We start from the raw sequence: 17,590 nt of genomic DNA, 5'->3' as shown, positions 1-17,590 counted from the left end.
TCAATATATTATTCATAAAACATGGATCTTTCAGCATGAATGCATTAAGTTTTCAATTCGATTTTAAATGATAAAAGCTATACACAATCTGAGGTTTGAGGTGGAGTTAATCGAGTTTAGTAGTTCACGGATCATGAATACTTATAATTCTGTATCAACATAATAAAAACGTTATTGTAAGTGAAATTAAAAGAGTGTGAATAACAAATAGTAATTAACCCCAAAATTATAATCCTTCCATGAAGTTCTAACTAACATTAGACGTTAATTAATTGCATATTTTCTCTATGAACATAGTGGATTAACATGGTGGATCATTCGCTATGAGTGCATTAACATAGTGGATCATTCGCTGGGCCCGGTCTTTTCACTGCCCGTTAAATGGGCTCGTATGCTAAAAACATTACCATGAAGCCCAACACAAGCTACATACATGTTCTAAGACCAACAAAAAAAAGGCCAGATGTTTAAACGCGTGATTATATTATATTGAATGAAAAAGTTTTTCAGTCACATATTAGCTAAACTTTATATTTAAATAGAGGAAGAATCAACAGAAGAGACTATTTGAAACTGAAAAGCAGCTAAAGCAAAAGCAATGTAATGTAATTAAATATAGATGGGATAAAGGCCTCAAAACGATAGTAGCTGGTAAAGCAAGACTAGGGAGAATCCATGTGCAAATCATTTATTAGTGAGTTTTTTTTTACAAGCATGGAGGGAAGACTAGTTTGATTTCCTCAGATAACTAAAATGTTAGACACACACGCCAGTGCAAATCATTCATGTATCAAACTAATATTTGTAGTAGTTCTAGGCTTCTAGCGTTGAGTGCAAAGACAAAACAATAGATTAATTAATGGCAAACTCGAAACTCCAACTAATCACAGATTACTAGATCAATCAGAGGCCAAAGTGAAACAAAACAATTATTGGTTAATAATGAAGGTTATCCATAAAGAAAAAAAAAAGCTAGGAGTCATCAGAAATTTATTGTTTTTGGCTATCACTTAACTATCAACTCAATTCTTTTAGTATAGTGCTTTTACTCTAATAATCTAATAATATACTTTATCCCATACTTTTAAACATTAATAACTAACTGATAGTTGAAAATAATAAATTCTGATAGTCCTCTAATATTTTTACGTAGATTCTTTGTTGATTCCATACCAGATACCACAATGTCATTGTGGCAGTAATCATGTGTCAGCATCTAATCCAATCTCAACTGTTGTAAAGTAAGAGATGGTAATAATATTATAACAATATAAAAGATCCATATTTTGATCACACATGATCATGGGACACTAGTACCTTGAACAACTCTTTTCCATCTTTCCCTTTTCCCCTTTTTCCTCTCTCACAGACATGATGAAGGGAATGGAGTTGTTGTGTTCTTCCTCTGCATCCACAGCCATAGCCTCTAGTGTGCACCCTCGTTCCAAAAGGTACAGCCATTGCTCATCACAATTGCCAATCATTCCTAAGAAGAAGATCAGAAGGAGCTCATCATCAGATGATCATAAGCTACGTAGAAAAAGCTCTGTTAAGAAACTGTACGGTCAGCATTGCTCTTATGCTGATGATTCACCCACAAGATATCTACTCATTGATGACACCACACCAATGGATGCTTGCAACTTCATCATGAACAAACAAGATGATACTGCAGTCGTTGCTACCACGCATGACCAGGTATTTCAGAAAATTGGTTAACTGAAAATATTATGAAAGACTACAACTTTAAATTTCTCATTCAACGCAACACAGGTTGTGGTTTTGAGGGTGTCATTGCACTGCAAGGCATGTGAAGGAAAACTTAGAAAACACATCTCAAAAATGGAAGGTCAGTTAGTTAATTACAACTTGTTAGTCTAAATCAAAATTATATATTGCATTGCTTGACTAATGTTTATGATGGTCTAAACTCTAATGCAGGAGTGAAATCATTTAACATAGACATGGAGGCAAAGAAAGTAACAATCATGGGACACGTGACGCCGTTAGGAGTTCTGGCAAGTCTCTCCAAGGTCAAGAAGAATGCACAGCTGTGGCCATCTCCAACATCATCATTAATATGATCATCATCCTGTGTTAGCTTGTTTTTAAATTTTAATGTGATATCGGAAGAATTTATCTTTATTTGTTTGATGTATGTGGGTTAATGTAATGCAGATTTTTGTTCTTGTTAAGTAGTAATACTGTGTTCACTGATTACTGAATTGTTGTATCAAATTCCCAAGCATCTTCTTCGTCTTCCTGAAAATGGCACAATGCTGACAACTCTTCTGCCAATGTTTTTCTTTCTTTTTTTCTTGTTCACTAAACCAGAATCCAGAGAGGCCTATTCCATTAATGTAATACTTAAGGTGTTAATCAGTCAAAACGCATCAACTTGCAAAGTTTCTTCTCATCCCCTTCCAAAATAATTAACTTACTATTGATATAAAAAAAAAAAATTTAGAAATTCCAACCACTAAGGGTAAAGTAAACAATCATGAATGATTCATGGGTCTCCTCCGCGGTCTCTGTCTCTAAGCATGTGCATGTGAACCTTGTGCACTTGCAGCACATATTGCACTGTTTTTGACCCCACTTTCTTTTCTCTTTCTCTTTTCAGCTCTAGTGATGAATAATCATACATGTTCACCCTAATTTGGAGGGTTCATAAATAGTATGCCACCAAGATTTTATAAGAAAATGAGTTGTTTCTTAAGTGTGGTTCATGCATATTTTTTAACTGTTGGATATGATGTGAAATTCGTATGAGGATACATGTAGTTCCTGCTCATTATAATTTGATATTTTTAAATTTACATGTATCAGTCTCTCTTACTCATGTTTCTTTCCAAACCATTTTCAAGAAACTGTTTATGTTTTATCATGGAGATGGAATCATCGAACTCAAAAGTCTCACTTTCACATGAAGGTGGTCAGTGCAATGGTGGTTACCCCGACAAGACCCCATTATTGGTGCTGACTTCATCAATGCGATTTTGTTGTCAATGTGGTATCTACCCTACAGTACATGACCAAATGAACGATGACAGCAAAGTAGTGCACTTTTGGTTGCATAATCTAGATGAAACTCGAAGGTGGTGGGTCTAAAGTCTAATCCAATTAATAATTATACGAGAGACATTATGAGTGTATGTTAGCCAAGAGAATCTAACAACCAACTTGAAATTTTATTCGATCTGCTTTCCTAAGCAGGGTGGTTGTTTCAATTTCTTTGACTCTATATCTTGGAATCCGCTCTTGAAAGGTAAATAAAACACAAGAATTAGTCCAAAAGACACACTGAACTTATCTCATGGGTCATTATTAACCAATGACAATGTTCTAAGAATTCAGCAGTTGCAGAAGTTTGAATAGTGTAAAAAAGGAGGGAACCAGGAAGTGATTAGAGAATAAAATGGTTATATCATCATGCGAGGTTCATTCCAAGTGTTAACCCGGGATTTAATTTTCTAATTTAATTATTTACCCAGGGTAATAGGAGTACAAGATAGTTACGTAACAAAGATACGATCTCGCGCGTCATGCAAAAGGAGAAACCACGCATCTATGATAAGGATTAAGTATAGGTAAAAAAGGAGAAAAAAGATCATAAGTTAAAGTTTGCAATCTCTGTTTAAACGAAAGAAAAAGAAAGGAGCAACTGCAGTAAAAACTAAAACGTTTCCCCTATGAATAATAAGTTCCTATAGCATAGGGAATTTTATTTGTTTTATTATGATGGGACGAAATAGAGATGGGGAAATCTATACAAATAAGGGAGTTAAATTTCATTTCTACTTTGGCGGAGGGAAGAAAATGGCATCAGCGGTCCTCTTTGAACGGAAGAGTTGCTCTACTCCTGAATCCACATTGAAAGCAGCCTGCAGAACAGTCGGCGACAGAGCCTTCCACACCGAAGAACTACCAGCCAAGTGGGTGAATATAGGACTGCCAAAATAACAATCATTAAGGATTATCAGAAACTACAACCATGATAAAGTAAATAAAACAGTATTGCAAGCAACCAAATAAATGAAAAACATTTACAATGTTAACAATTAACAACAAACTAAAATCTCTCTAAATGATAGTCATAAAAACCTTTTATGGGTGAAACTAGCATTAACAATCAACTGCTATAATGCACTTCTTCAAATTTTGGATTCCAACTGTTATAATGGTTGATGGACACACATTTTCATATACCATATCGCTTAATTCAAGAATAGAAGTGTGAGGTTTCTAAACGCAAAGATAAAAGCAAAGACAGTAATAAGAAGAAACCAAAGCCTTACTTAGGGGTGGTGATGATGGAGAACCATTCCATTCCATCAGGATCAGCAATCTTTGAGACCACAAAGAACCTTGGCACAATAAACAAATTGCCAGCCTTCACAGTGGTCTCCAAAACCCTCTTGCCATCGACACCAACAACCTGAACCCGGCCGCTCCCTCTGACAATATAAGTAACCTGCAGAGCCGAGTCGCAAGAAAATCCGGGGGAGCACATGGCGCTTCCATCCAACCTCACAAGGTCAGCACCAAGGCCAACCTCACCAACCAAGGGGAGATTATTGGTGTTCAAGACCACAACCCTTCCTCCACCCTTGATGTCAACATCAAGTGGAGCCTCTTCACAGTTCAAGGCCATTCCCTTCCGGTGATCGGGTTTAGGCTCAGGAAGGCTTATACTCCCATCCAGCTTCACGATCCCATTCTCTGATTGTTTCCCAACAAGGGTCTTGACATCCTTCTCTTCCAAATCCCAAGCCCTGCCAACAAACTCAGTGGAAAATCCGGTGAAGATTCCATTAGAACCAGTGAGAAAGAAGTCAGTGAATTCACCAGCCTTGTGAGCCTTTGAGGTGTCACCCAAGAACAGAACAACAAGCTCAGGATCTTCCTTGTTATACCACCATGTCACAACACCAAAGGGGAGTGCCAAGGCATCACCCTTCTTGATTGCAACAACCTTCTCTTCTTTTTCAGGGAGCACTATTCCAGCAACTCCACTCCCTAGATCAACAAGACAAATACATCACAAAAATTATATATGTAAATCAATCATACAGCATGCAGATTATTCACTTAAAACAATGATGATCGCACGTTGAATGTTCAGATTCCAACAACACAAATCATGCAAATTAAATAAAATTTAGGATCGCAATTCCACTTAATTTGTTCAATTGATTTCGAATTCAGTCACGTAACATCTCGAATTATTGGAATCTTACGAAAAAAAAAAACTGGAATAAGTTCAGGAATCTGGTTAGCGATTCCGATTCGGATAACACAATTACAACCAACAACTTAGCCTTAATTCTGACAATGATTGGGGAAATTGCAAATTACTCAAAACGAATTGAAGATTCAACATGATCATGGATAAAGGGAATTGAATTGAATTGAATTGGAGGTGGTGTACCTTGGAGAACGTAAGCGACTTTGGAAGAATCAGAGTAGCGAGGGAGGGCGAAGCCATTCTTCTCGAGAGCGAGCTTGGCGGCGCCAATGTTGCCTTGGCGGAGCATGGGGAGCTCCGATGAGGACCATGCGTAGTAGGATCCACCGTTTCCGCCGTAAAGCTTCTTCGGCAGCTGTGGAGAGAGATCAAGGTCCATCTCTTTATCTTTTGTTTTCTTCTGTGAGTATGAGTATGAGAATGAGTAAGTGAGTGCGTGTGAATTATGAAAACCGAGTGAGCAGAGAAGGGTGTTTATATAGAAGCCAACGGAAGGGCAAATCAGGAACTGACCTTATCAGTTACTTATCACTGTCACAGTCACTATCTACGGCTTTTCCCACTCGTCTTTATCTATCCATCATTGGATTCTTTTAAATTGAATTGAATTTTGAATTTGAATATTCTATTTTTTTTTTGGTGACTCGAATATTCTATTAAATATAACAGCATTGCGCTCTCCATTTTTTTATTTTTAATATTGGATTAATAATGGTATTTTTTTAAATTATGATCTACTGTCATATTTTTTTAAAATATAAAATAATTTAATATACGAAATATAAATTAGATCGTCTGATTTTTAGGTACACAAATCAGATCGTTCGATTTTTGTATTCGAACTGTCTGATTTGTATTAAAAAAATTAAAAGAATTTGGAGTAAACAAATGAAATTGTCCTATTTATGTATTCTAAATTTTTTTTATTTTATTAACACAAATCGTTGAGTCTGATTTATGTACTTTAAACTTTTAAAATTTTTTAAATATAAATCAAAAAGTCTAATTTATGTACCTCCTATAATTTTAGAAAACACAAAAAATTATCATGTTAAACTTATTCTACTTTTATATCCAATTTTTTTTAGCCTGCACTCGTCTAGGCTAATGTTACATTCATCTACTCCTTTTTATCTGGGATGGATATCAATTTTGATGATGGTTTTATTTTTAAATTATATTATTTTCAAATTGGAGTTAATGTTTAGTTATATATTTCTTGATCTTAATATTTGTTTTAATTTTTAAGTTCAAAGTGATATATTTTGAAGTTAGTACAAATAAGTTATTTTTAAAAATTAAAATTTAAGTTTTAAATGAATATAAAAAATAGGATAAAGTTATCTTAATTAAAAAAAGTCATATTAAAAAGAAAAGTTTAGTTAATATATATCTTATAAACACAAATTAAAAATATCAATTAAAAAACTTTTATATAACAAAATACAAAATATATTTTTTTATATATTTGCTGTGCTGTTATTAAGTACAAAATTTAAAAATTTTTATTAGTATTAACATTAATACGTGTGTTTAAGGTTTAGTTTAGTAAAATTTCTACTTTTTAAAAGTAGCTTATAAAAGCTAACTTTTAAAAGATGACTTTTTAAAAGTTATAGCATTTATGTTTGGTAAATCAAATTAAAAATTGCTTTTAATAATCACAAGCAACAACAATTGTATTTGGTAAAATAGCTTTTAAAATTTAAAAATATTATAATAGATATAAATGCAAACATTAAATTTGAAAATTAGTTAACATATGAGTTATATTAGACTTTTAAATTTTGAAAAACACAAGCTAACTTTAAAAAGCTCTATTTTAGGTGCTTTCAAAAATATCCCAATCTTTTAAAAACTGCAAGTACAAGCACATAATCTTTTTTATTTACTAAGGCTTGGTTTGGTAAAGCTTTTCGAAGATGTGCTTGTGCTTTTTAAAAGCTCAAGCTCCTCATTTTGTGTTTGGTAAATAAAAAAAAAATCATATGCTTGTGCTTGCAGCTTTTAAAAGATCGGGGTACTTTTGAAAGCACCTAAGATAGAGCTTTTCAAAGTTGGCTTGTGCTTTTCAAAATTTAAAAGTCTAATATAACCTCATATGTTAACTAATTTTCAAATTTAATGCTTGCATTTATGTCTATTATAGTATTTTTAAATTTTAAAAGCTATTTTACCAAATGTAATTGTTGTTACTTGTGATTATTAAAAGTAATTTTTAATTTGGTTTACTAAACATAAATGTTACCATTTTTAAAAAGCCATCTTTTAAAAGTTAGCTTTTATAAGCTACTTTTGAAAAATAAAAGATTTACCAAACTAAGCCTAATGCTGAGTTTGGTAAAGCTTTTTCAAGAGGTGCTTGTGCTTTTTAAAAGCACAAGCACAAGCACGTCATTTTGCGTTTGGTAAATTAAAAAGCCCAAGTGCTTGTGCTTACGGCTTTTAAAAGTTAGGGGTGCTTTTGAAAGCACCTAGGAGAGAGCTTTTTAAAGCTGGCTTATGCTTACCAAATTTTTTTCATTTTCCCGCACATATTTCTCGCTATTATATTGCCATTAAAATCCTCATATATTTCTAACTTCTCATCCTAACCTTCACAAATTCTAACACAATCTTCATATATTTTTTATTTTTTAACCTAATCTTCATATATTTTTTTATTTTTTATTTTTAGTGATGATATTTAGGATAAAATAATTTTTTATGATACTTATATAAAATTTAAAAGTTAAAAAATAAAAGAATTTATTTATTATATTTATTATGAATTTTTTATTTTAACATTATTTTATTTTAAAATATTATATAAATTTTTAAAAAATTTGAAAAAAAATTAATTTTTTTGTTATAAACATGTTTGTTATAATTTTTTCAACTTTTAAAAGCTGTTTTACCAAACATAATTGTGGTGCTTGTACTTATTAAAAGTCATTTTTAATTTAATTTTATCAAACGCAAGCTTTTAAAAAGTTATCTTTTAAAATACAGCTTTCATAAGCTACTTTTAAAAAGCAAAAGCTTTACCAAACCAAGCCTAAATACAAAATGAGGAGCTTGACCTTTTAAAAAGTACAAGCACTTATTTAAAAAACTTTACCAAACTAAGCCTAACTCATGTAGAAGCTAAACCTAACAAGAATTAGCCTCAATCTTTTTTTTTTTATTAATCTTTTTTATTTTTGGACATTCTTTTTGATTAATCTTATCCACCAGAATTCACAGTGGGGCCAGTGAGCTTGTTTTGTGGGCCTAGCAGACTAGCAGTATCCTGAGTGGGGCCCTTAACTGGGTGGTTGTGTGGGCCGATCGGGCTTTCAGGAGTGTGATCGACCGATCGTCACTCACGACTCACTTCCGTTCTCTCCTCTTCGCCTTCCCATCATAACAGGCAACTCGACTCAGCTCTCAAACCAAACTGAAACAAAACCCTCCTTCCCTTTTCATTCTCTTGCATTTTTTTTTTATGAAAAATAAGAAACCAATATATGCTTCAGCTGCTCCTCCGTGGTGGCAACTTGCCGCTGCGGCTGCCACCTTCAACCATCACTATTATACTTCCAGGTTCTCTCTCGCTCCTCATCACTCTTTAGCTACTTATGCTACATCTTCAATACTGCTTACTCTTTAGTTGTGTCCGATTTTAGCATATTGTTTTGTTTTGGCTTGTGTGAGATTTTATATTCTACTTGTTTTCACACAGTTTTCATTGATAATATTGGTCTTGAACTTCCTGCTAGTTATTGCACCAGCGTGCTGAACCTAAGTTCTTCAAACTAATTGCTATATGGTTTAATCTATAGCTTCCATTCTAGAGCTAAAATGCTTATTGTAGTGCCTTCTACTTCAAGTCAATGATTTTTAGCATTTGGCATCTATAGCTATGATCTATATTATGGTCCTTTTTTTTTAATTTATGGTTAAGTTTTAGTTGATTTTTTTGTATGCTTTGGAATTAGAGGCCTGGTTTCTTAGTGCAAGCTGAGCAACAAGTTTAATACCCGAGCAGTACATGTTCTATTACTCTTTCAGAGTATTGTTCCCAGTGCTGTTAACCCTAGGCTTGTTTTGCAACAAAAACTAATGTCTTCCAAGATAATTGATGGAGTGAACAATCTAATATTTTGTATGGGGAAAGAAAAGATCATTTCATCTCCTCTCTATTCTATTATGTTCTCAAGCATACATATGTTATATGTTGGTTACATCAACATTTATGACAAGACACAATGACCCTGTGTGGTAATTGTCTTAGGAGAAATATATAGAGACGAACTTGTTTGGAGAAGGGAGGCAGATACAGAAACATGTAAAATGTCTCTATCTTGGGACCACATTTGCCCAATTTTTTGTTCATCTGAAAATTGGAGGTGGAAATATAATTTTCTTTCTTGGTGTCTATTTTCTTGGTGTCTTTTTAGCAGGAAAAATCATTGATATCCTTAGACCTGTTATTGGAGGAAATTGTATTCGTGGCCTCTATTTGGTGCATATGAAGATGGATTGATTTCTGGTCTTCTCTTTTATATTGGATTTTCCTTCGTTGTTCAGTTGCTTTGTTAAGGGGGATACCCTTAAAGAAAAATTGATTGAGACCATTATATGCTGTGGATAATTACTATTAATTAAAAAGACTTGTACTTATTTAAAATGAGGGATTTATGCTTGTTTTGTAGCTCATAGGTAAGGCTTACCTTAAACCAGCTCTTGACATGCTCTGAGGAGCATGCATTAATGACAGGCTTATGCACTAGAGATACCATAAATAACAAACCCATATTTTATTAATATCGATCGTCGATTTTATGTGTAACACAAAGTTCTAATATGGTAGAATGTTAAATATGTATATGTCAGCATGAGTGAAATATAAATATAATGTCAATTTTTTGTTAAAAATAAAAGGGATATTCTGGAAAACTCGATAAGGTCTTCGGTCTTCGGTCTTCGGTCTTCCTATCACTTAAACCCTATTTAGACTAACCCTACTATCTCCTGCAGTCGCTGCTCTCATTTGTTTGCTGCAAATCAACACAGGCAGATACTGGGAAGAAACTAGCTTTGATGTCCAGTTCAATATTCTATCTTCATTGATACTCTAACTTTACTTGTGATTGTTTTAAAAAGACCTAAGCTTGGTAGATTTTTTTATTGGGATTGTGAACCTTCTTAAGATTAGGATTTCGTAACTTAGATTGTGATATCGTGAATTTGTTGATGGTATGGAACAACGAGACACTAATAGCAATTATGAATGTATTTCTTCTATTCCTTTTCTGCAATCTTCTTTTCTTTTTGAAAGCAAAAGAAGGATATTTTGCATGAGCTGCTTCACTAAGCAACTTTAGAGAGGAAGTCAATGTGTATGGAGATTGGTTAAGACTTAAGAGATTAGACATATATATGATACTTGTCATGGTTTTACGGAACAAAGCAAGTCTTATGACTGCTTATTCTGTGTAACTTTTATTCGAGTTGATTCAATTTTGAGTACTGTATATAACTAGTATCCCATAAGTATGTACCTGAATCTTATCTTATTGATCACAGATTACAAGTATTGCCCAGTATTGGAAAAAGTATGATTGCTTTCAATACCAAGTGTTTATGTGTTTTAGCGACTTGCTGAAATGGGTTTGGTGCCGAATATCTTTTATATATCATTCCTACATTTTTCCATGAAGGGTTTCTAATGTTTGACATAAATATGGCCATATATAGTTATATATTGTTATTTATAATCTCTTTAGTACATGTATTTATCATCAATATGAAATCTTACAAGTCCATTAAGTTTATTATTGTTTTTAAAGCTAAAACTTCTGATGTTTTCATGTTTTAATTTATAACTTATACCATGCGTCTGTTTGACATATTTTATGCTTCTCGCTGATGTATGCTTCATTGCTTCTTCAGTCTTCCCACTAATTTTGAAAAATGACCATTTCTGAGGGAGAACCATCAAGCAGTGCTGCACAGGCAAGCATTTCCATTTGCTTTGTAACTTGGATCCTTGAGATTCTGTTGTCCCTGGATACCCTTTTTGGGTGGCTGGAGCATAACCCTTTATTTATTGAATTGAACAGACAATAGGCTTGATAGTGGCAGTGAAGGAATTGCAAGGACTTAAAGCTCTGGATCTAAATAAATTATTGAGGGATTCTGAAAATCTTACTATCCAATACTGTACCAAAAATGGATTATTGCTTAAGGTTGTCTCATAGTCAGCTTCATCATGCTCTTTTATATCTTGTTTTATCATACTATTTTTCCTAATTATTCTATGTACAGATTGATATGGAAAAGCTTGCAGGATCACTTCCATTGCACCTCATTTCGATGCTTATATCATTTAAGAGAGATGAAGCCCTGTTCAGATACTTGTTATCTGCCATTCGTCTCTTGTATTCCTTGTGTGATTTAGCCTCCCGAAATTCTAAACTCGAACAGGTTAATATTAATAGTGAATATTTATTTTGATCATTTGAAGATTGTAATAACACTAGTTTGTAATTTTGTATCCCCAATATGATTACAGATTTTTCTAGATGATGTAAAATTGTTTGACCAGCTGCTTGACTTTGTTTTCTACATGCTTATTGTTCTTGGTGGTTGCAAACAGGTTTTACTCTTTTCTATTCTTTTTCAGGTTGTAGTTTGTTCTTCTGTGTTGTTTATTTGTATTGAGATTTACACTTATGTTGCAGGAAGACCATGCTTTTTGTCATAGGCACCTTGTGCATTCAACTCTTGTGCCATGTACCTTCTATCTATTAACAGGGTTTATCTCAACTAAATGGCAAGATGTTGTCCATGTACTGCTTGCCCATCCCAAGGTATTTCGGAGTCAAATAATGACCCTTATCCCAAATAGGATGATACCAATTTCAAAAAAAAAAAAAAAAGGAAGAAGAAGAAGAAAGAAAGAAGGAATTTAAGTTTCATTTCTTTCAATCGACTTAATGGATTCTCATATTTTCTGATAACACATCGGTCTTTGGCTAACCATGAATTCTATGATCACAGATTGACATATTTATGGATGCTGCTTTTGGATCAGTTCGCATGGTTGTTAGGTGTCTTGAGATCACACTGCTAGCTTATTACAACGATTTTTCAATGGAATCAAATTTGACAGCTGAACAAGTAGTTTATTATCTCTGTCAGCAGTGTGAAGCTTCACTTCAGTTTCTTCAATCCCTGTGTCAACAAAAGTTGTTTAAGGAATGCCTCCTTATGAATCAGGTTTTCTAAATTTGACTGACTTTATAAATTTGTAGCAACACATGCAGGGGTGATGCTATGTCCCAGAAATTTTGTATGAGCTAATCCGTTTAACTTTAGATTAAAGATTAGGACTAAAAAGTAGTTTGGTTGCAACATAAAAGATAAAGGAAAAAATAAATTTCAGAGCCCACCTTCTCATGGGTTTGTTTGCTTCTGTTTGGTGCCGGGTTTTCATTGTAGTTTTAAAGCAACTTTTTTTAGAAAGATAAAAAATAGAGGATCATGGACTATGGTTAAATATTTCCAATTAAAATATTCTAGTTCTTGTTGGACTATGATGTTCATATTTTCCATTTGTAAGATAGATCAACAAGCATCTCATTTATACCCATATTTATATGAAAGTATCATTCTCCCTCCAACTTGAATATAGATTTGAGTATCCATTTTTTTTGTCACCCTGTTCCAAAGCCGACCAATTTATTATCTCAAAGCTAATGGGAGAGAACCTGCAAATGGATATAGTTATGGTGAGAATTGAGATATTTTTATTTTACATAGCAGACACTCCATCTGTAGATTGTGTACTTATCCACCAGGAAGATGCTTAGTGTATTAACTTATTATATTGATTTGAGTGATCAATAGGAGGGATTATGTTTATTATTTCTTACAGGAAATATGTGGAGAGGGAAGTGTTCTCTTTCTGGCTCTGTCCATCTTGAAGTTACAGATTCAGCCATCTCTTCCAACTAGGATTAAGGCAGCTTTATCAAGGCTAAAATCTAAAATACTATCCATTGTGAGTCTGATGTCAAATTTTGCTATAACTCTCTGCTTTTAACTTTAATCTACTTTGTAATTGATGCATATTATTAACAATGCTATCATCACTCTCTTTAATCAGCTGCTAGGTTTGTGTGAAGTGGAGAGCATTTCATATCTTGATGAAGTAGCCAGTTCACCACAAAGTTTGGCTTTGGCTAAATCTGTTGCATCTGAGGTTAGTTTCTCCAGTTGGCCTACCATGCAAACTGAGATCTTGAAATTATCAACTTTTTGTGTCCCTCTGATCACCCCATTAGCATCTGCAGTTATTTTGGTTCTCAAATGGGATTAAACCGTTGATTACAGTATAATATGGATTGTTGAGTAGAAGTACAAGTTTTCAGGAGATCTTTGAAATCATAATGTTCTGTGGTGGTATGCAGTATATATTTGATCCATTAACATATTTCCCATGATATAGGTTTTAGATCTGTTGAAGATTGCTTTTGGAAGAGATTCTGCACATCACAATGTTGATGGATGCCATCCAATGGGATTTGTACAGCTCAATGCAATGCGTCTAGCTGACATCTTGTCAGATGATTCAAACTTCCGATCTTACGTGATGCTTTGTTTTGTAAGTTTATCCCTTCCAGAATGGCGTTAAGTTGAAGTTATGATCAATTGTGGTATAGTAAAATATTTTTCGTGGTACCAACATCATTCCTTTTTTTTTTCTTTTTTCTTCCCCCTTTTCTCTGCTCAAAATTTGATTCATAAAATATGGCCAAATATAAAATGTGTGGATTCTCCTCTAATTCCTATTATATGAAAAGTTTTACCGTTTTATTTGCATGTGATTTCAGACTAAAGTTCTGACAGCAATAATTTCTCTCTCCCATGGAGATTTTTTATCCTGTTGGTGTTCATCTAATCTCCTGGAGACAGAGGAGGATTGCAATGTTGAATATGATACATTGGCTGCAGTTGGATGGGTTTTGGATTATACTTCACTAGATATAACAAATGCTACAAATTTGGAATTCATCCAAATACCAAACAAGATGCCCAGGGCTTCTTATGCACATCATAAGACATCATTACTGATCAAGTTATTTGCAAATCTTCATTGTTTTGTTCCCAACATATGTGAAGGTTGGTTATTTGTCAAGGTTCACTAAGTTTTTAGTGTTTTCACATATATATAGTTCTTCGTATCAGTAACCACTTTTTTTATTTTAATCCTCAGAGATGGAGGAAAATCATTTTGTTCTCAAGGTCCTGGAGTGCCTGCAAATGGATCTATCTGACATTCTTCCTGGGTTTTCTTTTGCTTCTGATGCTTCTAAAGCTGCCATTGCTAGCAAGAACCTGCGTAATGATTCTTCTCATATACTTCTTATTGTGAAATTCTGAGCAATATGTGGCTACTTTATCACAGTTAACGCCTTTTTGTAGGGTCATTATTAAGTCATGCAGAATCTTTGATTCCAAACTACTTAAATACAGAGGATTTGCAACTTCTAAGGTTATTTTTCCCTCACTTCATTTTCTATGTACTTTTAACACTTTAACATGATCTTTTTTTATCAGTGTCATGTTATAACAAATAGCTTATTTATATAAATTGTTTGCAGGGTTTTTTCTAGCAAATTACAATCACTTTTTAGTTCTACTGGGTTCGAGGGAAATCATATTCAAGTATATTTTTGTCCTTTGGTTTGAGTTGTTTTTATTGCCTGTTCTTGCTCTATATCTTTTCTCCTCTGTTCATGTCCATTTTGGAACTTTTATATGACTCTGGCCTTATCATCTGGAAAATTCAGGATAGCAAATTTGAGCTGTCATTGTCTCAGGATAAGTTTACTAAACTCAACATCAATGAACATTATCAGGTATTTTCTATATCTTTTACTCATTTAATGATCACAAAGCCTGTTTTTTCTATTGTTACAAGTTCTAGTGTGTGTTTTACCGATTTTTAGCAAATCTGGGTTGATTCGATATCTAATAATTTGGGAGCGAAACCTACTGCCCTTGTGAGTACCAGCTTTCGAAGTGCATCAAAATCTCTTTCAATTTGGATAAAACAATAAAGAAAAATCTGAAAAGAAAAGCAAATAAATTTGAAAATGAAATGATTGAGAATAAATGAAATGACTTTAACTTTAAAGAAAGCAGTAAATTTCCTTCAATGAGATCGAGGACTTTGAAATCGAAATGAAAAGTACTGAATCTTAAAAGATGACAGAAATGATAAAATTGCTTGAAAGATAAATCTGCAAGAAAAATAAAGATTAGAAGAAATTTAAATAAAAAGTAAAGACAATGGAAGGAACTATATAGAAAAGAAAGCTCTAAGCAGACTCAGAAATTCGCTGGGAATGTGAGTGTGCTTAAGTGATTTTCTGTAACAACGTTCCAACCTTTATTCCTTCAAGTCTTCTCCTATTTATAAGAACCTTCAACCAATCAAATTGAAGTGTAACTCCTACGTACATTAATTCATGAGTAACCGTTCCTGTTCTTTGGGTGCTGTAATTGCTACTAACTTCACTTGTCAACTTCCTCATTTCTTCGGTTGCCTCACTTTTTCTAGATAGGTCCTGGTCTATCAAGATCCTCACTTCTGTCGATTAGCTTTCCTCGATAGCTCCCATGAAACTAGTCACTACCTCGAAGCTCACAACTTGTTTATTTTTGGCTAACAAATTACCTCCTTAGGATTGATGTGTCTATCGAACTATTAATAAAACGCTCAATCCTATTTCTTCTCAAAGACATTAAAACCCATAACTGAACAATTACTTCAGATGCGGCCCATTAATTACCTACGTTTCCATTACTCCAAAAACAACGCCCATGATTGTTCACCTTCTCATTAATTGCCATTTTCTCTTTCCTTCAATCATGGCTTTTCAAGGAAGTTTCCTTGATTTTCAAAATTCAAATCCCTTTATAAACTCTTCATCTTTACCTTTTCGTCTTTTTCCTCTCAAATTCATCTTCTACCTTTAGCTATCCCCAATCCTTTCCAAGTTTCTCATTTGCTCTTTTCATCTGCAACCAAGTCAACACTTTTTTTTTAAATCATCAATGGCTTCTTCAATTGCCAAAGATAAAGGCAAACACGTTGCCACTGAAACTTCCATTCAATCTTATTTGAAGATACTATCCCGGCTCGGGGACTATCATTGAAGACCCTGAGCACGTTGTGGATGACAAAAAGATCCTCTTACCTTTCACCGTCTATGATGATACTTACTGTTTTCTTGGTCCACTGCAAACTCTAACACAAGCTAAGGACAATGCCCATTATTTCCCTGGCGCCAAAGGGGGAGACTTGCTTATCAAACAAAAACTTTTCATAACTCCCTTCATCGATGGTAAAAAGCCTTTTTGGAATAATCCTAAAGTCTCCTTCAAAATTGCTGACTTCTTTGCCTGGTACCAAAGGCTCGAACCTGTAAAGGGTGAAGCTTGGAGAACGCAAGGTATTCATAATCTTCTTCGTCTTTCCCATTTCACACCTACCACTTATCACTGGATGATTGACACTGCTCTCTGCTTCTGGAATAAGACCACCAATAACTTTCATCTGCCTTTTGGGATGGTTGGTCCAACTCTGTTCGATGTTGCCGCCATTACTGGGCTTTCGATAAACAATATTGTGGCTACTTTTGATACCAAGCCCTCCAAATCCTACAACATCATTTAGAAAAATTCTTATGGGGACTTCATCAAACACAACATGGGTAAAGAAGACAGCCCCGTTATTGATGATGAGTGCGTGATTTTCTTATACTATTGGTTAAACGCTATTATATTTTGCTCGAGGAGTATCTCGATGCAAAAACTTTGTTCCTCTGGTTGCTTTGCTACATGAAGGGCACAAATTCAATTTGGCCAAGTTGCTCTTAGGAAATCTTTATGATGAGCTTGGGCAATTGGTCGATGGCCTTCGAAAAAGAACTTCAATTAATGCAGGGTCCCCTTTGCCTACTCCAACTTTGGCTAAATGCCATCTTTGGAAGGCACATGAAGCAAGATGGGGTTTTTGCTTCGGACAAACAAAACATCGAAGGTTTTCGATTAGTGACACTTCAACCAAATTTTGAAAATGCCCACTCGATTGAGGAACTTTTCTTGGAAGCATTCTCCAAATTTCATTCATGTAAAACTTTTCGAAATGAGGAGTTAATACTTGCCCCTTTTGCGAATCGAAACTGTGGTCCAACCTGGTTTCAACGCCTCCTCTCCAATGAAGGTGATGATAACGCTTTAAGCAATACCATTTGGGCCAACCTTCTTGCAGTTCAAATATTCCCTACGGGAATTCCCCAGTAT

At 34.1% G+C, this 17,590-nt stretch overlaps 3 protein-coding genes across 3 annotated transcripts in view; 2 read left to right on the top strand and 1 right to left on the bottom strand.

The window, feature by feature from the left end:
• The first annotated feature begins 1,316 nt into the window (after positions 1-1,316).
• Positions 1,317-2,219, top strand: LOC107612222 (uncharacterized). The gene is made up of 3 exons (XM_016314026.3): positions 1,317-1,698; positions 1,774-1,849; positions 1,942-2,219. The coding sequence occupies exons 1-3, from the start codon at positions 1,372-1,374 to the stop codon at positions 2,082-2,084; spliced, it is 546 nt and encodes a 181-aa protein (XP_016169512.1). The 5' UTR covers positions 1,317-1,371; the 3' UTR covers positions 2,085-2,219.
• Positions 2,220-3,585: 1,366 nt separating this feature from the next.
• LOC107614133 (glutelin type-A 1) lies at positions 3,586-5,841 on the bottom strand. The gene is made up of 3 exons (XM_016316359.3): positions 5,432-5,841; positions 4,299-5,019; positions 3,586-3,951 (listed from the first exon to the last, which is right to left on the bottom strand). Exons 1-3 carry the CDS (start codon positions 5,625-5,627, stop codon positions 3,798-3,800), a joined length of 1,071 nt encoding a protein of 356 aa, XP_016171845.1. The 5' UTR covers positions 5,628-5,841; the 3' UTR covers positions 3,586-3,797.
• Positions 5,842-8,546: 2,705 nt separating this feature from the next.
• LOC107613002 (nodulin homeobox) overlaps positions 8,547-17,590 on the top strand; it is a 25,783-nt gene continuing 16,739 nt past the window's right edge. Inside the window, exons 1-15 of the mRNA XM_088496572.1 lie at positions 8,547-8,812; positions 11,165-11,227; positions 11,335-11,460; positions 11,540-11,698; positions 11,787-11,870; positions 11,956-12,084; positions 12,275-12,493; positions 13,152-13,277; positions 13,383-13,478; positions 13,725-13,880; positions 14,110-14,398; positions 14,493-14,618; positions 14,702-14,771; positions 14,881-14,944; positions 15,070-15,138. Coding sequence (XP_088352698.1) covers positions 11,186-11,227; positions 11,335-11,460; positions 11,540-11,698; positions 11,787-11,870; positions 11,956-12,084; positions 12,275-12,493; positions 13,152-13,277; positions 13,383-13,478; positions 13,725-13,880; positions 14,110-14,398; positions 14,493-14,618; positions 14,702-14,771; positions 14,881-14,944; positions 15,070-15,138 — 1,755 coding nt within the window. The 5' untranslated portion in view covers positions 8,547-8,812; positions 11,165-11,185. The remainder of the gene's footprint in view (positions 8,813-11,164; positions 11,228-11,334; positions 11,461-11,539; positions 11,699-11,786; positions 11,871-11,955; positions 12,085-12,274; positions 12,494-13,151; positions 13,278-13,382; positions 13,479-13,724; positions 13,881-14,109; positions 14,399-14,492; positions 14,619-14,701; positions 14,772-14,880; positions 14,945-15,069; positions 15,139-17,590) is intronic.

This window comes from Arachis ipaensis, chromosome B8 (genome assembly GCF_059453495.1).
Source record: "Arachis ipaensis isolate K30076 ecotype BB chromosome B8, ASM5945349v1, whole genome shotgun sequence".
NCBI classification, from domain to species: Eukaryota; Viridiplantae; Streptophyta; class Magnoliopsida; order Fabales; family Fabaceae; genus Arachis; species Arachis ipaensis.
This window is presented reverse-complemented; position numbering and strand designations above follow the sequence as displayed.